Here is a 27,500-nt window from a genome sequence, read left to right as displayed (position 1 = left end):
AGGTGCTCGACTGATGCACGGTCTGTCTTGGTGGCCCCAATCGCCATTTTTCGTTCTAGTCAGTGCGCCAAAACTGGGATGGTGTAGTCGCACTTGTGTCTCTCAAGAAGTAAACATTCAGTAGTAGAGTATTATAATATTATATGTGTTGGGTGAAACAAGACCACAATGCACATTAAAAAGTCGTAAAACATAGTCTCTCTCTCTCTCTCTCTCTCTCTCTCTCTCTCTCTCTCTCTCTCTCTCTCTCTCTCTCTCTCTCTCTCTCTCTCGCAAACACACACAAACAAAAGTGTCAGAACAACCATATGTTAAACATCAAATAGCCGCAGTTTAAAATGTGCTGATGTATCATTGAATAAGTGTTATTGTCTTTCTTCTTCTTCTTCGTCTTCTTCTTTTTATTTTTTACCTCGCGCAAAGGAAAAATATATGAAAATCATTTCTGAACACTCCAAATTACAGATTACATTCGTTGCGTGTGTGCCCCCATATCTCAGCTATGACTAACAACAGCCGACCACAGACCACAGTTATTTACGCTATAAGTTCTATAAACAGTAAGTAGCATTAGGAGCTATATATCACTTTTATTAATATCAGTAGATCAGTGGATTTTTTCTATGAACCTTTGCCTGCCTGGGGGCAACATACCCGGAAAAGAACAACTCCCTTTTGTCCAGGGCCCCGTTCCATGAAGCGATCTTATCCCTAAGATCACATTAAGTGCATAGCTACCGTATGTACTTAAGATAATCGTAGCACTAAGATCGCTTCGTGGAACGGGGCCCTGCTCTTTCTCCCAGGATATTGCTTTAAACAAACACACCCACTAAATTTGGCTGGAAGGAAATGTTTTATTTAACGACGCACTCAACACATTTTATTTACGGTTATATGGCGTCAGACATATGGTTAAGGACCACATAGATATTGAGAGAGGAAACCCGCTGTCGCCACTTCATGGGCTACTCTTTTCGATTAGCAGCAAGGGATCTTTTATATGCATCATCCCACAGACAGGATAACACATACCACGGCCTTTGATATACCAGTCGTGGTGCACTGGCTAAATTTGGCTAGAGTACACAGAGAATAATACATTCGTGTCCGTTAGATACCATTTATCTCACAATGAGTTTTTAAACAACGAGTTGTGACATAAATGGTATCTAACGGACACGAATGTATTATTCTATTTCTTACATATCCTAAACAAAACAACAGGTTTTAAGCAAAATTTAACATATTTTTCAACTAAATGTTATTTACAGCCGTTGCACTTGTAGCTAACATACGAGTCACAGACCTATGATTGTCAAGTTAACTATACGTCAAAATGTCATCGATTTCCATGGTGTAGTTTTTCATTGGATGTTTGGCAGTGATGACCTGATCATCACCTAGGAGCAGCCAGTCGTATGTCTTGAAATTTTTAACACACGTACATGTGTATACAACCACGTGTTATCAAAAATAGCACATGATGTTCTCACCAACGGGTGTGTAAGAAACCTATTTTACACAAAAAGTACTACATTTGGAGGAACTGAAATTACCACACATTGTGTAATTTTTTGGTTGTTGGTTTTATTGTGAAGTAAGTTACCACATTTAGCAAATATTTCCATGCTATATACAAGAAAAATGTATTCTAGATAGACTGAAAAACAACATCAATATAAGGTCTATGATTTCTTTTACTCCAGAAAATCTAAACTAACTCATTTAGAAGCACATTCGTTCACGTAATAAACAAGTAACAATACACAAGATGAAACTAGAGTTTCATTAATAAATGTGCATAAATTTCTCCCTTGGTTACAGCCACATATTTCTCTCAATAGCGAAAGAGTTGGTAGCTCATGGTTTGCTAAACAAAAATCGTAGTAGGTCCTTAAAAACATTTGCTTCATATTTTATGGTTAATGAATCTTTCGGTAACAAACATTTTATCCGCTAATGTAGAAAAGTGTAAAGAAAATATATAAATATATATTCAGTTCAAAACAGTCGTAATTGTGGGGGTTTTGGGCGTTTGTAAAAGTCCTGGTGGGTTTTAAAGGGACATCCTTGAGTTTGCTCCATTGTAAGATATTTCTACGATTAAACTTGTTTTCTTGTTTAGAATATCAGTGTCTGTATATTTAATGTGTTTCTGGTCGTCCTAATATCTCTAAGAAGCACAAACTGGATTTTGTCATCATATAATTTCGTATGTACGAAAAAAAACAATATTTTAGGAAATAAAATGAAATTTAATCTAGTACAAATATTAGAACGATCAGAAACACGTTTACTATACAGCCATAAATAATTTATGCAGAAAAATATGTTTGATATGTAATTACAATCGTTAAAATGTCACTGTTAGTCTATAACATCTTAAAAATTGATAACATCTTAAAAACTTGAGAATGTCCCTTTAATATTCTTACATGTTGATGAAAAAATATTGGTAACGTGCATTTCCAGTTTAAAATTACGGAGCCAATCGAACGTTGATCCAAAAGAAAACACTTGGATTTGTAACGTGTATATTTCATTCCATTTCATCTAATTCTAGAATACATTGTTCACATTAACAAACATTTCACAACAATCGGCTACACAAAGAAAATGATAAATATTTCTTTGAAATAGATTGGCATTGTAAAAAAGTGTTCAATCCTTTAAACTACTATATGTTACTATATGTAAAATGTAACTAAGACAGTTTACATCATTTAGTATTATAAAATGTGGCTGAAACTTTACATTTCACAGATATATAAAAGTATAAAAGTAAATAAAATGTGTTGAGTGCGACGTTAAATAAAACATTTCCTTCCTTCCTTCCGTTTCAGTGTGCTATAAATACTAACGATACCGTCGGACAAATTTATGTCGGTGATTTCATTCATTTCAACTTATTTTCGTGCTTATATCCACGCTGTCCAGGACAGTGGGTTAGTTGTTAGTTAGTTAGTAGTTAGTGAGAGAGAAGAGGGTGTAGTGGCCTTACACCTACCCATTGAGCCCTTAAGAACTCGTTCTGGGTTGGAGCCGGTACCGGGCTGCGAACCCTGTACCTACCAGCCTGTAGTCCGATGGCTTAACCACTGCGCCAATGAGGCCGGTTATGTCAGTGAAAATGAAATAACTAAATCATTTTTATTATAGGATTATAGGGGTTACTGAAAACCGGTGCATTTGATGCGCCCATAGGCCCAATGGGCTGTTTCTCACCCCAGCCAGTACACCACGACTGGTATGTCAAAGGCCGTGGTAGGTGTTATCCTGTCAGTGGGATGTTGCATATAAAAAGATTCCTTGCTGCTAATCGAAAAGAGTAGCCCATGAAGTGGCGACAGCGGGTTTCTTCTCTCAGTATCTGTGTGGTCCTTAACCATATGTCCGACGTCATATAACCGTAAATAAAATGTGTTGAGTGCGTCGTTAAATAAAACATTTCTTTCTTTCTTTCTTTCTACAAGTATAAATGCCATAAATAGTTTATATTTATTAATTTGTTTAGTGCCACTACACACAAAAAACCAGCTATATTTCCAACATTTAAACTTGGAAAAATCAACTTTAAACTTGAAAAAATCAACTTTAATCTTGGAACGATCAACATATAGTCTTGCAAAGATTAACATATAATCTTGGAAAAATCAACTTTAAATTTGGAAAAATCAACAACCTTTAATATATTTTAGATGGAAAGATCAAAGAGTGTTTTAATAATACACGTTACATTAATATCCTAATAATTAACAAACTAAGTTTAGATATAAATAGTACACCATTAGAATACATTATTTAACAAATTAAGTTTAGATAGAAATATCACACTATTGTAACAGGACCTCGTACCTTTAATATATTAATTAACAAACTAAGTTTAGATCGATTTTTTTTTTACACAATTGTAATATGATCACATACCTTTACTATATTAATAAACTAAGTTTAGATTATAATATCACAATATTGTAACAGGGCCACGTACCTTTAATATATTAATATTGTTAATTAATACATTAAAGGTACGTGGTCCTACTTCAATACTGTGTGATATTTCTATCTAAACTTTGTCAATTAATATATTAAAGGCATGTGGTCCTATTGCAATAATGTGTGATATTTGTATCTAAACTTTGTTAATTAATATATTAAAGATACGAGGTCCTACTACAATACTGTGTGATATTTCTATCTAACCCTAGTTTGCTAATTAATATATTAAAGATACGAGGTCCTACTACAATACTGTGTGATATTTCTATCTAACCCTAGTTTGCTCATTAATTTATTAAAGGTACGAGGTCCTACTACAATACTATGTATTATTATATGAATATATTAATTAACAATGTTTAGATACAAATATCACACAGTATTGTAGTAGGACCCCGTACCTTTAATATATTAATTACCAAAGTAGGACCTCGTACCTTTAATATATTAATTAACAAAGTAGGACCTCGTACCTTTAATATATTAATTAACAAAGTAGGACCCCGTACCTTTAATATATTAATTAACAAAGTAGGACCTCGTACCTTTTATATTTTAATTAACAAAGTAGAACCTTGTACCTTTAATATATTAATTAACAAGCTAAGTTTATATAGAAATATCACACAGTATTGTAATAGAAAAACGCCCCTTTAATATATTAATTAACAAAGTTTTGATAGACATATCACAGTAATTTAATGTATTAATTAACAATATTAATATATTAAAGGTACGTGGCCCTGTTACAAAACTGTGATATTGTAATCTAAACTTAGTTTATTAATTAATATATATTGAAGGCATGTATGTGGTCCTATTATAATTCTGTGATATTTCTGTCTAAACTTAGTTTGTTAATTAATACATAAAAGGTATGTGTCCCTGTTATAATAGTTTGATATTTCTTTCTATTGTTATTCAATATATTAATTTAATTAAAGTTGATTTTTCCAAAGTTAAAGTTGACCTTTCCAATATTATATGTTGATCTTTTATTTTTCCAAGATTAAACTTGATTTTTGCAAGTTTAAAGTTGATTTTTCTAATATTAAGCTTGATTTTTCGAAGTTTAAATTCGATTTTTCCAAGATTAAACTTGATTTTTCCAAGTTTAAAGTTGATTTTTCCAATATTAAGCCTGATTTTTCGAAGTTTAAATTCGATTTTTCCAAGATTAAACTTGATTTTTCCAAGTTTAAATGTTGGAAAATATAATTATTTTATTGTATGTGATGGCACTAATATGCTTCCGTAATAAATATATTAACATTTAATCTTTCTATTAAATGAAGTTATCAAAGTAACAACGATATAATTATCTGTCAGTTAAATTGTTTTATTGGCTCTTAGTTATTATAATAAATGCATATTCAAAGGCTTGAAATAACTAATTATTAGGGATTGTGTGCTGTCAATTATATTGTCAATTGTGACATTACATCATATTGTTATAAGTGACGTCATATTGAGGTATGATGTAAGTTGGTTATTTAAAGTTTTAAACTTAAAATAGTTCAATTGTTGGTCGAGTATTTACACACATTTATGATGTACAAAAAAGAAAAGAAAAGAAAAGCCAGTTCCACGTAGTTTCTTGGTCAGCCTACAAGGCATTTTGGAGTGTTGTTTTATATTAAGCGGATGAGAGTGTTTAATCATATTTATTATATAATGAGCTGTCAGTTTCTCGCTCACCAACAGTACCGTTTATAGGTATGTGAGAATCAGGCCCAGGCATCGAATATGCTTAGGTCAAATACCCGGTTTCTGGGTTGATCGCAGTGCAGGGGGCAGTGGAAATGCTGTACTTGTGGCGCAAGGTTGAAAATCTACACTTATACTGATGATGTAGTTTATATTTTCAGCAGTTGCCTCGTCTTCGATTTATTTCCATAAGATTCCTAGAAGTTTCACAAATCGTCTGTTAAAAGTTCGGTATACATAACCAATAAAAAATACCTCCGATTTACCGAAAAGCGAGTAAAGACTCTTTTCAAACTTATATAGACCTGTAGTATGTGTTCTTTTCTACCTGTATGTGGATTTTTAAGACAATCCTACATATAGCCACTGATTTATACCAGCAGCAGGATCGGGTGTCCAAGCCGTTGATGGGCAGTTTTGTCAACAAACCTTCGATAATCAACCTCAAAATAATGATGGTTAATCTCATTGGAATTCTTCAAATTGTAATCAGAATAGTTTATTAACGAGCAAAGATGACTTTAATATGCATTTCATTGAAATTTGGGATTTAATAATGCCGATGGTTAATGATTTTGTCTGGCATGTTTTGTTCTAAAAGTGTGCATGCGACCCGAAATTAGGTCACATGACCCAAATGCTGCCACCTGATTGGTCCAGACTACTGTTTACATTGAAATTAGCCATGTGCTCAGTGTTTGGGACTACTTCTATTTACCGGGTAATTAGGTAGGTAATTAATTAATTATTAGTGAATTAAAATGACTGATATTGTGATAAGATGATTTTAAGAGGCAATAACCCATCTCTTAGTGGTGGGAGTCTTTCTTACCAATGATACAGATGAAGGGTTGTATGGCATTTTGAAGCACATTTTTAAAGAAAATGGTCACAGTGTTTCTTTGTTTTACATGTAAATCCACTGACGAAAACCACCCTAAATTAGGCGACTTCAAAATACCATAGCACCCTCAATATTTATCCTATCATCACAATTCAAAGATCATTGTACTGCAATCAACTGAATATGAAGTGTTGGTTGAGATATTCTAGGTTTATTAGGAGTGGAATGTTTATGGAATTTATGAAGATTTACGCCCCTCGGATTCAATGTACGGGTGTGCACGGACGTTGTCGTGCTTGTGTATGTCAACAGTGAAACTCTCAATAGTAGTACATTACAGACATGTACTTAGTGTTGTTATATAAGACCAAAATGGCCATTAAAAACTCTTCAAACATTATATCTGTCTGTCTGTATGTGTGTGTGTGTTTGTCTGCCCCCCCCCCCCCCCTCTCTCTCTCTCTCTCTCTCTCTCTCTCTCTCTCTCTCTCTCTCTCTCTCTCTCTCTCTCTCTCTCTCTCTCTCTCTCTCTCTCATTTATGTTTCCCCTTGCACAAAGGAAACGTATATCAAACATACACACACACGCACGCACGCACAAAAAAAAAGAGTATGACTATTGTCCGGTAGGCTATTGTCCGACATCCAGATATAGTAACACATAGCATCTCTCCACATCGCTCCAAACCAGTTCGACAAGCGTCGTGGTAGCTGCTGTATGAGATCCATGCTGTGTTTAGCAGTATGGTTGTCGTGTCTTATTTTCTTTGCGTTCAGTTTGGGGTTTTTATTTTTATTTATTTAAAAAAAAAATTAACACACAATAGGAGGTATATGTTTCATGCTTTGATGTTGTTAAATATTTATTTATTTATTTATTTATTTATTTTATTTTATTTTATTTTATTTTATTTTATTTTATTTTTTTATTTATTCATTCATTCATTCGTTCACTCATTCATCCTAAAATATCTTGTCTGTTTCTTTTGGTTTCATACATTGTCTCGTATGTATCAGTCTGTATATTGGATGATGAACTTGTCTGGAGGCAGATGTTACGACCGAACAGGACCTAACACTTATTATGTGTAATAACTAATTATTATATATCCGCTTCGCACTCACGTATTACGCCTTTGTAACACCAACTATCTTTAAAAGTAGCAGTACCACTCGGAAAATATCGTACTATCCATTGAAGACTACACAAAGATAACTACTCTTTCTCTCTTTATATAGTTATCAGTGTTGCTTTGAAAATCACTGTATTTTTACTGTAATGAAATGGAATGAAAAAGTATATTTGACTAGCATAAAATAAACTGAATAACTCAAAAACAGATTAGGAGATTAAATTGCCGTATAATATATACTTGAGGAGCTGATGGTTCTGTCCTATGCGTTTTAATGCGTACTGATTCGCATTAGGAATTGCCGATGACACACCGCCCAATCCGTTTTGAACCGAGACACACCAAAATACGCTTATTAGAGGTCGTATTTTGGGGGAATTGACATCATACAATAAATTACGTCATACATTCTACAAGGTTGTGCGACAATGGGATATGAATGAATGAATGAATTAGGAGATAACCATATAGAGTTTGTATTCATTGTTCTACCTCTTTGTCACGGGGATTCTATAATACCCGTAACTGAATAAAACACGATTGTCCAAATATCTCTCCTAACTGTATATCTATTAGATCTCTCTGTAACGGGCAGTTCAAAACCGCTTTGGCTCGTCTAGGTATGATCAGAGATACGATCTTATATAAAGTATATATTATTATAGCACGTTTAGTTCACTAGAAAACACAACAAAAGCACAATACACTTTGGAATCTGTATTAACCTACGCTGACAAATGTACTGCCGCAGTAGTTAATTAATAACAACAATAATAACAACCCAGAACTGATCACTTAATTAGTTAATCTCTATGTGTCTAGTTTACACAATATGCTAATCACTTCACCGTGACAAAAAACCCACACGTGTGATAATTGAGAAACGCTTCTAGGGGAACTTAATTAATAAAGGAATTACAACACTATTCCTAACTGGTTAATTTTTAATTAACCCTTACTACTCGTTCAGTAACGTGTGATAATTGAGAAACGCTGCCTGGGGAACTTAATTAATGAAGGAATTACAACACTATTCCTAACTGGTTAATTTTTAATTAACCCTAACTACTCATTCAATAACCTTGTAATACAGAATTAATACTGGTACCTATCACAATAAAGACAATAACCTACAGTTTACCTAGGTCGTCTAGGATGACTGGCTAAGCTTTATATTACCAAATACTCGTATAAATCAAGAACAGTAAGACTACGATTTACTTCGTCAGATGACCGAAGACACTGTCTAAAGAATATTGGTATAATACAGTATTAAAATATGTAAAGTCACATCAATCACATCAAGGTTATACAATAGAGCAGAAATAATATATTTACCAAAGTCCAAACGGACAACGTTCCCCCGGGATACCTTCCTATGGTTCTCCTAGATATCTCTCAACCCTAGCTATTTATTCCCAATTCTCAGAGACAGCGAATATCGCCTGGGGGTACAACGCGGTACCTCACCTATCATCTGATATTCCACCTCTCCCAGAGTCGGTATATTTTTCTCTGATCGTCAGACTGGCTGTCGCCATCGTCGCCAAATCACGGTTGTAAAAACCGCAATCGCGGAGGTATTACGTAACTACTCGCCACATGGCCTCCGCACCTGGCTGGGTGTGTATTAGAAAGTATAGCTCGAGGACCGTCGCGCAGAAGTATTACGTAACAAGCTGCTCACCTGGGCTAAGTGCAATGGAACTGCACACGGCCCTCTAACACAATTAATATCGCCACAGGCGAAAACAAAATTAAGAGCATGTTCCGCCACACTCTTTGAACGGAATAATGCCGTGGTATGTACTGTTCTGTCTTTGGGAAAGTCAATTTATAAGATCCCTCGCTGTTTTTTTTTAAATTAGGAGTAATCTATGTCCGTCTCTCCGTCTGTCTGTCTTTCTCTGTCTGTCTGTCTGTCTCTGTCTCTCTGTCTGTCTGTATGTCTCTCTCTCTCTCTCTCTCTCTCTCTCTCTCTCTCTCTCTCTCTCTCTCTCTCTCTCTCTCTCTCTCTCTCTCTCTCTCTCTCTCTCTCTCTGTTTTCAGGTGCCGTAACACAAATATTGGTTTAAACTGTGTTCAGGTGCCGTAACACAAATATTGGTTTAAACTGTGTTCAGGTGTCTTAACACAAATATTGGTTTAAACTGTGTTCAGGTGCAGTAACACAAATATTGGTTTAAACTGTGTTCATGTGCCGTAACACAAATATCGGTTTAAACTGTGTTCAGGTGCAGTAAAACAAATGTTGGTTTAAACTGTGTTCAGGTGTCTTAACACAAATATTGGTTTAAACCGTGTTCAGGTGCCGTAAAACAAATATTGGTTTAAACTGTGTTCATGTGCCGTAACACAAATATCGGTTTAAACTGTGTTCAGGTGCAGTAAAACAAATGTTGGTTTAAACTGTGTTCATGTGCCGTAAAACAAATGTCGGTTTAAACTGTGTTCATGTGCCGTAACACAAATATTGGTTTAAACTGTGTTCATGTGCCGTAAAACAAATGTTGGTTTAAACTGTGTTCATGTGCCGTAACACAAGTATTGGTTTAAACTGTGTTCATGTGCCGTAAAACAAATGTTGGTTTAAACTGTGTTCATGTGCCGTAACACAAATATTGGTTTAAACTGTGTTCAGATGCCGTAACACAAATATTGGTTTAAACTGTGTTCATGTGCCGTAACACAAATATTGGTTTAAACTGTGTTCATGTGCCGTAAAACAAATGTTGGTTTAAACTGTGTTCATGTGCCGTAACACAAATATTGGTTTAAACTGTGTTCAGGTGCAGTAAAACAAATGTTGGTTTAAACTGTGTTCATGTGCCGTAAAACAAATGTTGGTTTAAACTGTGTTCATGTGCCGTAACACAAATATTGGTTTAAACTGTGTTCATGTGCCGTAAAACAAATGTTGGTTTAAACTGTGTTCATGTGCCGTAACACAAGTATTGGTTTAAACTGTGTTCATGTGCCGTAAAACAAATGTTGGTTTAAACTGTGTTCATGTGCCGTAAAACAAATGTTGGTTTAAACTGTGTTCATGTGCCGTAACACAAATATTGGTTTAAACTGTGTTCAGATGCCGTAACACAAATATTGGTTTAAACTGTGTTCATGTGCCGTAAAGCAAATGTTGGTTTAAACTGTGTTCATGTGCCGTAACACAAATATTGGTTTAAACTGTGTTCATGTGCCGTAAAACAAATGTTGGTTTAAACTGTGTTCATGTGCCGTAACACAAATATTGGTTTAAACTGTGTTCAGATGCCGTAACACACATATTGGTTTAAACTGTGTTCATGTGCCGTAACACAAATATTGGTTTAAACTGTGTTCATGTGCCGTAAAACAAATGTTGGTTTAAACTGTGTTCATGTGCCGTAACACAAATATTGGTTTAAACTGTGTTCACTGTGTTCATGTGCCGTAAAACAAATGTTGGTTTAAACTGTGTTCATGTGCCGTAACACAAATATTGGTTTAAACTGTGTTCAGATGCAGTAACACAAATATTGGTTTAAAACGTGTTCATGTGCTGTAAAACAAATATTGGTTTAAACTGTGTTCATGTGCCGTAAGACAAATATTGGTTTAAACTGTGTTCAGGTGCAGTAACACAAATATTGGTTTAAACTGTGTTCAGGTGCAGTAACACAAATATTGGTTTAAACTGTGTTCATGTGCCGTAAAACAAATATTGGTTTAAACTGTGTTCAGGTGTCTTAACACAAATATTGGTTTAAACCGTGTTCAGGTGCAGTAACACAAATATTGGTTTAAACTGTGTTGATGTGCCGTAAAACAAATATTGGTTTAAACTGTGTTCATGTGCCGTAACACAAATATCGGTTTAAACTGTGTTCAGGTGCCGTAACACAAATATTGGTTTAAACTGTGTTCATGTGCCGTAAAAAACAAATGTTGGTTTAAACTGTGTTCATGTGCCGTAACACAAATATTGGTTTAAACTGTGTTCAGGTGCAGTAACACAAATATTGGTTTAAAACGTGTTCATGTGCCGTAAAACAAATATTGGTTTAAACTGTGTTCATGTGCCGTAGCACAAATATTGGTTTAAACTGTGTTCATGTGCCGTAAAACAAATGTTGGTTTAAACTGTGTTCATGTGCCGTAACACAAATATTGGTTTAAACTGTGTTCAGGTGCAGTAAAACAAATGTTGGTTTAAACTGTGTTCATGTGCCGTAAAACAAATGTTGGTTTAAACTGTGTTCATGTGCCGTAACACAAATATTGGTTTAAACTGTGTTCATGTGCCGTAAAACAAATGTTGGTTTAAACTGTGTTCATGTGCCGTAACACAAGTATTGGTTTAAACTGTGTTCATGTGCCGTAAAACAAATGTTGGTTTAAACTGTGTTCATGTGCCGTAAAACAAATGTTGGTTTAAACTGTGTTCATGTGCCATAACACAAATATTGGTTTAAACTGTGTTCAGATGCCGTAACCCAAATATTGGTTTAAACTGTGTTCATGTGCCGTAAAGCAAATGTTGGTTTAAACTGTGTTCATGTGCCGTAACACAAATATTGGTTTAAACTGTGTTCATGTGCCGTAAAACAAATGTTGGTTTAAACTGTGTTCATGTGCCGTAACACAAATATTGGTTTAAACTGTGTTCAGATGCCGTAACACACATATTGGTTTAAACTGTGTTCATGTGCCGTAACACAAATATTGGTTTAAACTGTGTTCATGTGCCGTAAAACAAATGTTGGTTTAAACTGTGTTCATGTGCCGTAACACAAATATTGGTTTAAACTGTGTTCATGTGCCGTAAAACAAATGTTGGTTTAAACTGTGTTCATGTGCCGTAACACAAATATTGGTTTAAACTGTGTTCAGATGCAGTAACACAAATATTGGTTTAAACTGTGTTCAGGTGCAGTAACACAAATATTGGTTTAAACTGTGTTCATGTGCCGTAAAACAAATATTGGTTTAAACTGTGTTCTGGTGTCTTAACACAAATATTGGTTTAAACCGTGTTCAGGTGCAGTAACACAAATATTGGTTTAAACTGTGTTGATGTGCCGTAAAACAAATATTGGTTTAAACTGTGTTCATGTGCCGTAACACAAATATCGGTTTAAACTGTGTTCAGGTGCCGTAACACAAATATTGGTTTAAACTGTGTTCATGTGCCGTAAAACAAATGTTGGTTTAAACTGTGTTCATGTGCCGTAACACAAATATTGGTTTAAACTGTGTTCAGGTGCAGTAACACAAATATTGGTTTAAAACGTGTTCATGTGCCGTAAAACAAATGTTGGTTTAAACTGTGTTCATGTGCCGTAACACAAATATTGGTTTAAACTGTGTTCAGGTGCAGTAAAACAAATGTTGGTTTAAACTGTGTTCATGTGCCGTAAAACAAATGTTGGTTTAAACTGTGTTCATGTGCCGTAACACAAATATTGGTTTAAACTGTGTTCATGTGCCGTAAAACAAATGTTGGTTTAAACTGTGTTCATGTGCCGTAACACAAGTATTGGTTTAAACTGTGTTCATGTGCCGTAAAACAAATGTTGGTTTAAACTGTGTTCATGTGCCGTAAAACAAATGTTGGTTTAAACTGTGTTCATGTGCCATAACACAAATATTGGTTTAAACTGTGTTCAGATGCCGTAACCCAAATATTGGTTTAAACTGTGTTCATGTGCCGTAAAGCAAATGTTGGTTTAAACTGTGTTCATGTGCCGTAACACAAATATTGGTTTAAACTGTGTTCATGTGCCGTAAAACAAATGTTGGTTTAAACTGTGTTCATGTGCCGTAACACAAATATTGGTTTAAACTGTGTTCAGATGCCGTAACACACATATTGGTTTAAACTGTGTTCATGTGCCGTAACACAAATATTGGTTTAAACTGTGTTCATGTGCCGTAAAACAAATGTTGGTTTAAACTGTGTTCATGTGCCGTAACACAAATATTGGTTTAATCTGTGTTCATGTGCCGTAAAACAAATGTTGGTTTAAACTGTGTTCATGTGCCGTAACACAAATATTGGTTTAAACTGTATTCAGATGCAGTAACACAAATATTGGTTTAAACTGTGTTCATGTGCCGTAAAACAAATGTTGGTTTAAACTGTGTTCATGTGCCGTAACACAAATATTGGTTTAAACTGTGTTCAGATGCCGTAACACAAATATTGGTTTAAACTGTGTTCATGTGCCGTAACACAAATATTGGTTTAAACTGTGTTCATGTGCCGTAAAACAAATGTTGGTTTAAACTGTGTTCATGTGCCGTAACACAAATATTGGTTTAAACTGTGTTCAGGTGCAGTAAAACAAATGTTGGTTTAAACTGTGTTCATGTGCCGTAAAACAAATGTTGGTTTAAACTGTGTTCATGTGCCGTAACACAAATATTGGTTTAAACTGTGTTCATGTGCCGTAAAACAAATGTTGGTTTAAACTGTGTTCATGTGCCGTAACACAAGTATTGGTTTAAACTGTGTTCATGTGCCGTAAAACAAATGTTGGTTTAAACTGTGTTCATGTGCCGTAAAACAAATGTTGGTTTAAACTGTGTTCATGTGCCGTAACACAAATATTGGTTTAAACTGTGTTCAGATGCCGTAACACAAATATTGGTTTAAACTGTGTTCATGTGCCGTAAAGCAAATGTTGGTTTAAACTGTGTTCATGTGCCGTAACACAAATATTGGTTTAAACTGTGTTCATGTGCCGTAAAACAAATGTTGGTTTAAACTGTGTTCATGTGCCGTAACACAAATATTGGTTTAAACTGTGTTCAGATGCCGTAACACACATATTGGTTTAAACTGTGTTCATGTGCCGTAACACAAATATTGGTTTAAACTGTGTTCATGTGCCGTAAAACAAATGTTGGTTTAAACTGTGTTCATGTGCCGTAACACAAATATTGGTTTAAACTGTGTTCATGTGCCGTAAAACAAATGTTGGTTTAAACTGTGTTCATGTGCCGTAACACAAATATTGGTTTAAACTGTGTTCAGATGCAGTAACACAAATATTGGTTTAAAACGTGTTCATGTGCTGTAAAACAAATATTGGTTTAAACTGTGTTCATGTGCCGTAAGACAAATATTGGTTTAAACTGTGTTCAGGTGCAGTAACACAAATATTGGTTTAAACTGTGTTCAGGTGCAGTAACACAAATATTGGTTTAAACTGTGTTCATGTGCCGTAAAACAAATATTGGTTTAAACTGTGTTCAGGTGTCTTAACACAAATATTGGTTTAAACCGTGTTCAGGTGCAGTAACACAAATATTGGTTAAAACTGTGTTGATGTGCCGTAAAACAAATATTGGTTTAAACTGTGTTCATGTGCCGTAACACAAATATCGGTTTAAACTGTGTTCAGGTGCCGTAACACAAATATTGGTTTAAACTGTGTTCATGTGCCGTAAAACAAATGTTGGTTTAAACTGTGTTCATGTGCCGTAACACAAATATTGGTTTAAACTGTGTTCAGGTGCAGTAACACAAATATTGGTTTAAAACGTGTTCATGTGCCGTAAAACAAATATTGGTTTAAACTGTGTTCATGTGCCGTAGCACAAATATTGGTTTAAACTGTGTTCATGTGCCGTAAAACAAATGTTGGTTTAAACTGTGTTCATGTGCCATAACACAAATATTGGTTTAAACTGTGTTCAGATGCCGTAACCCAAATATTGGTTTAAACTGTGTTCATGTGCCGTAAAGCAAATGTTGGTTTAAACTGTGTTCATGTGCCGTAACACAAATATTGGTTTAAACTGTGTTCATGTGCCGTAAAACAAATGTTGGTTTAAACTGTGTTCATGTGCCGTAACACAAATATTGGTTTAAACTGTGTTCAGATGCCGTAACACACATATTGGTTTAAACTGTGTTCATGTGCCGTAACACAAATATTGGTTTAAACTGTGTTCATGTGCCGTAAAACAAATGTTGGTTTAAACTGTGTTCATGTGCCGTAACACAAATATTGGTTTAAACTGTGTTCATGTGCCGTAAAACAAATGTTGGTTTAAACTGTGTTCATGTGCCGTAACACAAATATTGGTTTAAACTGTGTTCAGATGCAGTAACACAAATATTGGTTTAAACTGTGTTCAGGTGCAGTAACACAAATATTGGTTTAAACTGTGTTCATGTGCCGTAAAACAAATATTGGTTTAAACTGTGTTCAGGTGTCTTAACACAAATATTGGTTTAAACCGTGTTCAGGTGCAGTAACACAAATATTGGTTTAAACTGTGTTGATGTGCCGTAAAACAAATATTGGTTTAAACTGTGTTCATGTGCCGTAACACAAATATCGGTTTAAACTGTGTTCAGGTGCCGTAACACAAATATTGGTTTAAACTGTGTTCATGTGCCGTAAAACAAATGTTGGTTTAAACTGTGTTCATGTGCCGTAACACAAATATTGGTTTAAACTGTGTTCAGGTGCAGTAACACAAATATTGGTTTAAAACGTGTTCATGTGCCGTAAAACAAATATTGGTTTAAACTGTGTTCATGTGCCGTAGCACAAATATTGGTTTAAACTGTGTTCATGTGCCGTAAAACAAATGTTGGTTTAAACTGTGTTCATGTGCCGTAACACAAATATTGGTTTAAACTGTGTTCAGGTGCAGTAAAACAAATGTTGGTTTAAACTGTGTTCATGTGCCGTAAAACAAATGTTGGTTTAAACTGTGTTCATGTGCCGTAACACAAATATTGGTTTAAACTGTGTTCATGTGCCGTAAAACAAATGTTGGTTTAAACTGTGTTCATGTGCCGTAACACAAGTATTGGTTTAAACTGTGTTCATGTGCCGTAAAACAAATGTTGGTTTAAACTGTGTTCATGTGCCGTAAAACAAATGTTGGTTTAAACTGTGTTCATGTGCCATAACACAAATATTGGTTTAAACTGTGTTCAGATGCCGTAACCCAAATATTGGTTTAAACTGTGTTCATGTGCCGTAAAGCAAATGTTGGTTTAAACTGTGTTCATGTGCCGTAACACAAATATTGGTTTAAACTGTGTTCATGTGCCGTAAAACAAATGTTGGTTTAAACTGTGTTCATGTGCCGTAACACAAATATTGGTTTAAACTGTGTTCAGATGCCGTAACACACATATTGGTTTAAACTGTGTTCATGTGCCGTAACACAAATATTGGTTTAAACTGTGTTCATGTGCCGTAAAACAAATATTGGTTTAAACTGTGTTCAGGTGCCGTAACACAAATATTGGTTTAAACTGTGTTCAGGTGCCGTAAAACAAATATTGGTTTAAACTGTGTTCAGGTGCCGTAACACAAATATTGGTTTAAACTGTGTTCAGGTGCAGTAACACAAATATTGGTTTAAACTGTGTTCAGGTGCCGTAACACAAATATTGGTTTAAACTGTGTTCAGGTGCCGTAACACAAATATTGGTTTAAACTGTGTTCAGGTGCAGTAACACAAATATTGGTTTAAACTGTGTTCAGGTGCCGTAACACAAATATTGGTTTAAACTGTGTTCAGGTGCCGTAACACAAATATTGGTTTAAACTGTGTTCAGGTGCCGTAACACAAATATTGGTTTAAACTGTGTTCATGTGTAACACCGTAACACAAATATTGGTTTAAACTGTGTTCAGGTGCCGTAACACAAATATTGGTTTAAACTGTGTTCAGGTGCCGTAACACAAATATTGGTTTAAACTGTGTTCAGGTGCCGTAACACAAATATTGGTTTAAACTGTGTTCAGGTGCAGTAACACAAATATTGGTTTAAACTGTGTTCAGGTGCCGTAACACAAATATTGGTTTAAACTGTGTTCAGGTGCCGTAACACAAATATTGGTTTAAACTGTGTTCAGGTGCCGTAACACAAATATTGGTTTAAACTGTGTTCAGGTGCAGTAACACAAATATTGGTTTAAACTGTGTTCAGGTGCCGTAACACAAATATTGGTTTAAACTGTGTTCAGGTGTCGTAACACAAATATTGGTTTAAACTGTGTTCAGGTGCCGTAACACAAATATTGGTTTACACTGTGTTCAGGTGCCGTAACACAAATGTTTGTTTAAACTGTGTTCAGGGGCAGTAACACAACTATTGGTTTAAGCTGTGTTTAGATGTAGTAACACAAACATTGGTTTAAGCTGTGTTCAGGTGCAATAACACAAATATTGGTTGCCCTACAGCCGCTTGTAACATGATGATAACGTGTGTTGTTCTGTTGCTGGTCGCGTGTTTAACCGTCCAAGAGTCTGAAGGTTGGGGGCGATGGATTCGAATTCGAGGGACATTTCCAGGGCCATTTGGAATAAGAGGGCGGTCAGCGACAGGTAAGTAAAGTAAAAAAAAAAAATTTTTTAACTACACCATTTGATTTATTAATTCTCGACTATTGGATGTCAAACAATTGTTAATTCTGACATATTACATGCCGTCATGTGATCACGTGGGTCATCAATTACCGTGGTACCTAACAAAGTTATGAATTGTACGTTTAACAGGCGAAGACGAAGTGAAAGTTTGTTTTGTTTAACAACACCACTAGAGCACATTGATTTATTAATCATCGGCTATTGGATGTCAAATTTGAAATATAGTCTTGAAGAGGAAACCCGCTACGTTTTTTTCCCATTAATAGCAAGGGATCTTTTATATGCATCATCCCACAGATAGGATAGCACATACCACGGTATTTGATATACCAGTCGTAATGAACTGGCTGGAACGAGAACTAGCCCAATGGGTCCAACAACGGGGACAGGTCCCAGACTGACCGTGCATCAAGCGAGCGCTTTACTACTGGATTACGTCCCTCCCGATTAAGTAACGATACCAGTAGTATATATCATTACTATTTTATTCAGTCGTTTATATGTTAAATATTAAAACTATCCAACCAGTGCGCAACTGGTCAAAGGCCGTCGTATGAGCTTTCCTGTTTGTGCCCCTGCGTGTGCTGTAACCTCACCGTGGTGCAGGGGTGTAACATTCTCTTTGAGAATGGCCAATACAGCACAAAATGAGTAAAATTCAGTATCTGTAAAATTCTGTGATATTTGTGTTTTTGCACAGTTCTTTACACTGTTTTTGTTTGTCTTGAATTTTTATATTGATGTTGATCATCACTTTATTTGTTTGCGTTACCGTAGTTTGACACCCAATAGCCGATGTATTTTTCGTGCTGGGGTGTCGTTAAACATTCCGTGGTATGAGCTATCCTGTTTGTGGGGAAAATGCATATAAAAGATCCCTTGCCACTAATGGAAAAATGTAGTGGGTTTCTTCTCTAAGACTGTGAGTTACCAAATGTTTGACATCCAGTAGCCGATGATTGATTAATCAATGTGCTCTAGTGGTGTCGTTAAACAAAACACTTCATTCATTTTGTTTGTTTGTGGGGGTGGTGGGTTTGTTTTTTGAGGGGGTTGGGGGGGGGGGGGGGGGGGGGGGGGGGTTGGGGGGATTCTTGTTTCATGTTTACTTAATGTATCGACCCCGATCCTACTGGTTCTTCTTCATGAAGATGAATCTCTGGTATAATTGTTGATCTAGAGGTTCGTGTATCAGCGTTGTCAAAATATGTCTTGAGCATTAGTGGGATCATATATATTTGGCTGTCTCGTGACCATTTTGCGGGGATTAGTGAAGTATCTGTTTGCACTAAAAAGAAGATTTCTGTTCCTCCAAAGCCTACCATTATTTACAGTTTATGAATTGTTCTTCAAACCTTGTCATCCGTTCTGTTATTTATTATACACAGGTAGAGATGTTGCGAGAGACCTCGACACAGATCAGGACGGATATCTGGACGAGACTGAGTTAGAAAACCATCTCAGTGAGCGAGACATTCTCGACTTCATAGCGGCTTTAGATGAGAACGGTAAGTAGTACATTACACACGAAGCGGACGAAATCATATAGGCACGTATTCTTTCAAAAATAGTTCAGTTAATTTTAATTAATGTTCGTGCTTATATTCAGTTAAGACGAACGCATGCAATAAGTTCTCTATGCGTAATCAGAGAGAAATCGCCGTAGAGTCACGAGTTTCCCAACGTCCTAATGTTTTGTAGAAGATCACACTGAATTTTAAATCCCAGTACTTTCGTACGGGCGAAAATATATACATTAAGAAATTATAAAATGGTGTTTGGGCTTCTACAGACATTGCGACAATCAAAAAAAAATATTGATAAACTGACACTGACATTATAAACAAAAAACACATGAACTATGTAAATTTTACTGTTTTGAACGGCTCTGTTAGTCGAAAACATATTAACTGTAGCAGCAAACTCGGCGCTGTAGGGCACGAAATAACGGTCCGTGAAAAGCAAAAAGCAGTCTGGTTTGTAGACATAACGGGTGAAATAGAAATTCAACTACTAAAATTACCCCCCCCCCCCCCCCCCCCCAAAAAAAAAAATGTTTTGTTTTTTGTTTTGTTTTAAATATGCAGGTCATTTTTCCTTTATCTTGTGATTCAGTTATATTTTATTATGCTCCAAAATAAATCTCAGAGATCCTAATTTTCCACCTGTTCCAAGCCCTCAACTCATCCCTGGTTCTCTTATTTCCAGTAGGCCATATTGTACTTCCTATTTCGAGTCATGTGCTGCAGAGACCGCTGGATAATGATCTTCTTAAAATTATTCTACTCAACTCATTTCAAGTCTATATCAGTAAAATATATAATTGTTGATAATTATGTATGTGGGTGTTGTTTTTGTTTTTTTCAGGTGACAACCTCCTGTCCATTGATGAATTTAACAAGCAGTAATCAATTAATCAGGTAACGGTACCATTTTAAGGAAAGGAACTTTTGTTTGACAGTACTTAAAGTAAGATATCGTTATTTCGACATTACGAAGATAGACAGAGAGACAGACAGATAAACAAAGCGAGAGAGAGACAAAGACAAATAGAGAGAGAGAGAGAGAGAGAGAGAGAGAGAGAGAGAGAGAGAGAGAGAGAGAGAGAGAGAGAGAGAGAGAGAGAGAGAGAGAGAGAGAGAGAGAGAGAGAGAGAGAGAGAGAGAGAGAGAGAGAGAGAGAGAGACAGAGAGAGAGAGAGAGAGACAGAGAGAGAGAGAGAGAGAGAGAGAGAGAGAGAGAGAGAGAGAGACACACACACACACACACAGAGACAGGAGAGAGAGAGAGAGAGAGAGAGAGAGAGAGAGAGAGAGAGAGAGAGAGAGAGAGACGGAGACGGAGGCAAACGCAGAAACTCGCAGAATACACCTTTTATATACATGTATTAATTTGTGTTTTTCTAACTATCAGGACTATATTAATATCAGTATCTCGGCTTAGTTTTCAGAAATGCACCTTTGTAAAACTGAACGTAGCAAACGAAATTCTAAATCAGCAGACAAATATAACAGATCTGTACAAATATATTTTGTCTATTGATTGTTTTGTAGGAAAATAAAAAATAAAGAAAAGAAACATGTAAGTACTCGGGCCCAACATTTTTGTATCTTCTAAGTTCAAGGGCCATAACTCTGCGAAAAATGGGAAATCGCCATGAAAGTCAAACTTCATTTGTTCTATTACATGGTAAAGCTATACTAAAAATGTCATCTCAGTATCTTGAGGCATTCGGAAAACAAAGTCTTGAAAACAAATATTTGGTATTTCCTAAGGCCCATAACTTTGTCCAAATGGGTAAATCGCTATGAAAGTCAAACTTGATCTATAAAATAGTACATGATAAAGATATACACAGCTTAATATCTGCAGGCATTCCGAAAAAGAAATGTCCCGCAGACTAATGGACAGACAGACAGACAGACAGGAGGACGGAGGCAAAATCTATAGCCCCTCTGGATGGACCGGTAGGGGAGTACTACCGGTCTAATAATTAGCTGCTAATTGGTGACTACCGTGACAGCTAGGGTAATCCTTTTGAAATACAGCGCGTGCTCGAAGCCCTAGTGGTATATGGACACGTTAAACCAGTTACTGAACTAAGCTAAGAAGTACAGCGCGTGTTCGAAGCCCTAGTGGTATATGGACACGTTAAACCAGTCACTGAGCTAAGCTAAGAAGTACAGTGCGTGTTCGAAGCCCTAGTGGTATATGGACACGTTAAACCAGTCACTGAGCTAAGCTAAGAAGTACAGCGCGTGTTCGAAGCCCTAGTGGTATATGGACATCGTTAACAAATGGTCAAGCTTAGCTAAGAAATTGGAAATGAAGTTTGTTTAGCCCTAGTGGTATATGGACACGTTAAACCAGTCACTGAGCTAAGCTAAGAAATACAGCGGACCGCGGCTCTGAAAATTACGTCGGGCGGTATTTAGCTCGGTCGGTTGAGTGCTCTAACGAGGTGCTTGCGTCGCAGGATCGAACCACCTCTGTGGATCCAGTTTCGGTGTGTTCTGGACCAAAGAGGAAATACGAAGGAACATGCTAAAATGATGCATGTTCGTTATAACTTCATGACATACTTGTGATATTTGCATTTTTGAGCAGTTCTTTATACTGTGTTTTAATTTAACAATTAATGTTTGCATATACCATAGTTTGACACCCAATAGCCGATGTATTTTTCGTGCTGGGGTGTCGTTAAACATTCATTTAGTCATTCATTCATTAATTTCATTCATGCATTCATTCATTTATCACACACTAATTCTGATTTCTCTGTGTTTCAGGTCGTCTTGTTTCTGAACTGGGAAAACCCAGACGATTGTTATGAACAAAGAGCCATTCAGGAATTAGAATAAAGCAGATCTGAATACATGCTGGTCATTTTTGTATTTATTTATGACGAAATATCAACAGTAATTGCAATACAAATGGTGAAGTTTAGCTGAGAATTTGGAAATGAAGTTTCTGTAGACTAGGGTCACGCTGGTTTAAACACTTCGGATTGAATGTATGGGCATTCACGGGTGTTGTCGTGCTCGTGGCTCTCAAGAATTAAACATTCAGTAGTAGAGCATTATAGACATGTGCTGGGTGTGGTGAAACACGACCACAATTCCTATTAAAAAGACTTAAAACATAGTCTGTATCTGTCTGTCTGTCTGTCTGTCTGTCTCTCTCTCTCTCTCTCTCTCTCTCTCTCTCTCTCTCTCTCTCTCTCTCTCTCTCTCTCTCTCTCTCTCTCTCTCTCTCTCTCTCTCTCTCGAACACACACAAACAAAAATGTCAGAACAACCATATCTTAAACATCAAATAGCCGCAGTTTAAAATGTGTTGATGTGTCGTTGAATTATTATCTTTATGTTATTTTATTGTCTTTTTTTTCTTCTTCTTCTTCTTCTTCTTCTTCTTCTTCTTCTGCTTCTTATTTTTTACCTGACGCAAAGGAAAAATATATGAAATTAGTTTCTGAAGACCCCACATTATAGACCACGTTCGTTGCGTGTGTGTCACCATTTCTCAGCTATGACTAACAACAGCCGACCACAGACCATACTTATTTACGCTATATGTTCCTATAAACAGTAGCATTAGGGGCTATATATCACCTGTATTAATATCAGTAGATCAGTGGATTTTTTCTATGAACCTTTGCCTGACTGGGGACAACATATCCGGAAAAGGACAACCCCTGTTGTCCAGCTCTTTCTCCCAGGATATTGGTTTAAACAAACACCCACTAAACCTGGCTGGAGAACATAGAGAATTATACACGAGTGGACGTTAGATACCATTTATCTTACGAGTTGTTTTAAAATGTATCTAACGAGCGAAAGCGAGTTTGATAAGTTTTTAAACAACGAGTTGTGACATAAATGGTATCTAACAGACACGAATGTATTATTATATTTCTTACATATCCTCAAAAAAAAAGTTTTAAGCAAATTTTAACATATTTTTCAACTAAATGTTATTTACAGCCGTTGCACTTTTAGCTAACTTACGCGTCACAAACCTATGATTGTCAGGTTAACTATACATCACAATGTAATCGATTTCCATGGTGTTGTGTTTCATTGGATGTTTGGCAGTGGTGACCTGGACATCACCTAGGAGCAGCCAGTCGTATGTCTTGAAATTGTTAGCACACGTACATGTGTAAACAACCACGTGTTATCAAAAGTACTACATTTGGAGGAACTGAAATTACCACACATTGTGTAATTTAGCAAACATTTCCATGCTATAAACAAGACAAATGTATTCTACATAGACTTAAAAACAGCATCAATATAAGGTCTATGATTTCTTTTACTCCAAAAAATCTAAATTAACTAATTTAAAACACATTCGTTTACGTAATAAACAAGTAACAATACACAATATGAAACTAGAGTTTCATTAATAAATGTGCATAAACGTTCTCCCTTGGTTACAGCCACATATTTCTCTCAATAGCGAAAGAGTTGGTAACTCATGGTTTGCTAAACAAAAATCGTACTAGGTCCTTAAAGAAATTTGCTTCATATTTTATGGTTAACGAATCTTTCGGTAACAAACATTTTATCCCCTAATGTAAGAAAGTGTAAAAATAGCCCGGTACCGGCTCCCACCCAGATCGAGTTTTAACGATTCAATGGGTAGGTGTAAGACCACTACACACTCTTCTCTTTCACTAACTCACTGCCCTGGACAAACAGCCCAGATAGCTGAGGCGTGTGTCCCGGACAGCGTGTTTGAACCTTAATTGAATATAAGCACGAAAATAAGTTGAAATGATTTTTTTTTTTACATTTTGAAAGCTAAAGCGTGTTTTGTTTAACGACATCACTAGAGCACATTGATATGTTAATAATCAGCTACTGAATGAATGAATGTTAACGACACCCCAGCACGAAAAATACATCGGCTATTGGGTGTCAAACTATGGTAATGCAAACAAATAAAGTGATGATCAACATCAATATAAAAATTCAAGATTTAAATAAAACCACAGTGTAAAGAATTGTGCAAAAATACAAATATCAAAGATAGATACTGACTTTTATTCAAAATTGTAATTGTATATCGAAGAAAACAAGGGGATTTGTGCTGTATTGGCCATTCTCAAAGAGAATGTTACACCCCTGCACCACGGTGAGGTTACAGCACGCGCAGAGGAATGTGAAATATTTAATAAATGTTGACATAGTTTTAGAGGCAACTCGCTACGATGTTACATTAACAGCAATTTATTCTTTTTATACGTACTTTTCCATAGACAGTATAGCACCATATATACCATGACCATTCATATACATATATATATGGATATCGGGGGGGGGGGGGGGGGGGGGGGGGACTAGCTCATTCGGTAGAACGTTCGGCTGATGTGCAAGAAGGGAGAGCCAGTGGCAGAGAGACAGCCAGAGAGAGAGAGAGAGAGAGAGAGAGAGAGAGAGAGAGAGAGAGAGAGAGAGAGAGAGAGAGAGAGAGAGAGAGAGAGAGAGGGGGGAGAGACAGCCAGAGAGAGAGAGAGACAGAGACAGAGACAGAGACACACAGAGAGAGGGGGAAGAGAGAATGGAGGGGGATTCTCATAGGCTCATAGACAGGCTACTCATATCGACATAATAAACAAGGGATCTGGTATATGCACTTTCCCATAAAGGACAGCACATACCATAGCCTATAATAATATAAATCTACATTACACACAAAACAAATTGTATTTTTGGTCATTATGCACCTTCGAGACAGTTTCCTTAATCGGATAAGCGCATATGTCATTTCATGTCATAGGGTTTTACGTGCACATTCAAAGTAAGCTGTTGGAGCGCACGCCTGCCATGGGCTCAGGATGGGTGCAAGGGCAAGGCTATTTTTCGCTCCAGCCAGTGGTACATTAAAGGTACATCAAAAGCCGTGGTATGTACTATCCTGTCTATGGGATGGTACATATAAAAGATCCCTTTCTGCTAATCGAAAAGAGTAGCCCATGAAGTGGCGGCAGCGGGTTTCCTCCCTCGGTATCTGTGTGGTCCTTAACCATATGTCCGACGCCATATAACCGAAAATAAAATGTGTTGAGTGAGTCGTTAAATAAAACATTTCCTTCCTTCCTTCGTTATAATCAGACTGTCTGTTTGTTTGTTTGTTTGTTTGTTTGTTTGTCTGCCTGTCTGTATCTGTATGTCTGTTATATTAGCACGGTTCTGATGCCATTTGTTGTAAAAAAAAATGTCAATTGTGAAATGTAGAGATTAAACCTTAATTAAATACTGGAACTTTCTGTTGGTTAATCCTAAACGGACTATAACATGTAAATAAAAAATTGAACATTACCTTTGTTTCCAGTAAATGTGTTGTGACTAACGTAAAACAAAAATTGTGCTTTAAACCTTTAATGGTGTTAATGAATATGGCGTACTTCATTGATTTCAGGTCGTATTCTTACACGTAACCTGTGAAATCCGGGTTTAGTGTAACCGACTCGTCAAAGGAAGATTAAAGGTGCTACCTTCTGGCATCTGTGACGGGTTGTCCAAGTCATTGGCCTGAAGGTTGGTAGGTAATGGGTTCGTACCCTGGCACCGCCTCTCACCAGAGGGTTTTTTTCATGGATCAATGAAGTGGTGTAAGGTCACACCACCGACTTCTCTCTCACTAACAATTAGCATCCAACCCACTGTCCTGTGCTTGAACCTTAATTAGATCAAATTCATGCAAGTGCATTGAAATCAATGAAAAGTGCCTAGCTTAAAATTGCATAATGCAATAAATTTATTAAATTTTTATTTGCAAGCTAAAGACTACACCTTCATTTCATATGTGTAAAACGTTACTGTCAAATAATTTAGTTTTCTAGCACATTTTTAAAGACATTGCATGAAAATAAATGCACAAACCAGTTGTTTCTCTTTTATTAGCAATTTATAATTAAATTGTATGAAGATAAAGAACCATCGTAGTCGTGGCAATGGCGATTGATGCTAATAAAAATTTTAAAAATGGGCGGATTACCTCGAACACTATTTATTTCAGGATGACCAACAGTTCGACATGCAATAGCTGATGATTAATAAACCAATGTGTTTAATCTTTAGTGCTAAGTGAGCAGTCCCTAAATAAAGCCATATCTAGATGAGGTATTTCATAGTACTCTCGGATCAAATTAGCTCCCCACACTGTCCATGGTCATATAGAAACTGAATGAATGAAACACTCCACTTACTTTATAAATCATATAAACCCATAATTAATTTGCCCTTTATCCCTAGGGACAAATTCATTCCGGAGGGCAAAATATTGCCGGTGGCAAAAATGTTGCATGTAAACAAGGCTTGAATTTCAAAATATGGGGTCACTTTTCACAAACTACAATTTGTATTTCTTATACCCTAACTCCCTGTACAAGAACCCTTAAGTTGTACAGTTATGTGGTATTTATTGATTATATTTTTTATTATTAAAATGACAAAACAATAAGTATTTTTGCAACGACATGTAGTCCTCCCCCTTTAACTTTAATTGTATTTCACCTAATGTCGGTCTAAGATTAATTTGGTTTGGTCACTAGGTAGCAGATGGGACACCGCTTGCAGACGGACCCAGCACGTGGTAGTGTAAATAGCAATAAATTTAAAATAAATAGAAAAACATTTGGGTTTTTTTTATGAGTCTGTGACATTTGTTTTGCTTCTTATTTTTTTCTTGGGGTTTTGTTGTTGTTGTTGTTGTTTGGGGTGGTGCGATTTTTGGGGTTTGTTTTCTTTTGTTTTCTGGTGGGGACGGGGTGGGGGGAGAGAAAAAATAATAGAAAGAGATATCAATATAGATATATAGAGATATAGGTTCCCTGCTATGTGTGATCGCTGGCGTAATATATTTTGATATATCGGGTGTAATAAACTACCCTTTTATTATGATTACGTTGCCTGGAGGCA

General features: G+C 36.1%; 2 protein-coding genes across 3 annotated transcripts in view; both read left to right on the top strand.

Annotated features, from left to right (window-relative positions):
* The first annotated feature begins 487 nt into the window (after window positions 1–487).
* LOC121370735 lies at window positions 488–22,447 on the top strand. Of its 2 annotated transcripts, XM_041496167.1 has the most exons (6): window positions 488–560; window positions 17,887–18,030; window positions 19,461–19,580; window positions 20,440–20,492; window positions 21,126–21,153; window positions 22,362–22,447. In XM_041496167.1, the coding sequence occupies exons 1-4, from the start codon at window positions 503–505 to the stop codon at window positions 20,478–20,480; spliced, it is 363 nt and encodes a 120-aa protein (XP_041352101.1). In that variant the 5' UTR covers window positions 488–502; the 3' UTR covers window positions 20,481–20,492; window positions 21,126–21,153; window positions 22,362–22,447. The 2 variants fall into 2 exon arrangements, with proteins under 2 accessions (XP_041352101.1, XP_041352100.1); XM_041496166.1 differs by lacking the exon at window positions 21,126–21,153.
* A 4,250-nt stretch (window positions 22,448–26,697) lies between these two features.
* Window positions 26,698–27,500, top strand: part of LOC121369885 — a 13,725-nt gene continuing 12,922 nt past the window's right edge. Inside the window, exon 1 of the mRNA XM_041494963.1 lies at window positions 26,698–26,702. Coding sequence (XP_041350897.1) covers window positions 26,698–26,702 — 5 coding nt within the window. The remainder of the gene's footprint in view (window positions 26,703–27,500) is intronic.

This window comes from Gigantopelta aegis, chromosome 4 (genome assembly GCF_016097555.1).
Source record: "Gigantopelta aegis isolate Gae_Host chromosome 4, Gae_host_genome, whole genome shotgun sequence".
NCBI classification, from domain to species: Eukaryota; Metazoa; Mollusca; class Gastropoda; order Neomphalida; family Peltospiridae; genus Gigantopelta; species Gigantopelta aegis.
Note: the sequence above shows the minus strand (reverse complement) of the source record. Positions and strands in the feature narration are given on the sequence as shown.

Bases quoted from the DNA above. Each gene is read 5' to 3' on its own strand.
- LOC121370735 (XM_041496166.1), top strand. From the start codon at position 503: ATGACTAACAACAGCCGACCACAGACCACAGTTATTTACGCTATAAGT. The intron at 561-17,886 runs GTAAGTAGCATT...GTTGCCCTACAG, and splicing joins CGCTATAAGTTCTATAAACA to CCGCTTGTAACATGATGATA. The intron at 19,581-20,439 runs GTAAGTAGTACA...TGTTTTTTTCAG, and splicing joins AGCGGCTTTAGATGAGAACG to GTGACAACCTCCTGTCCATT.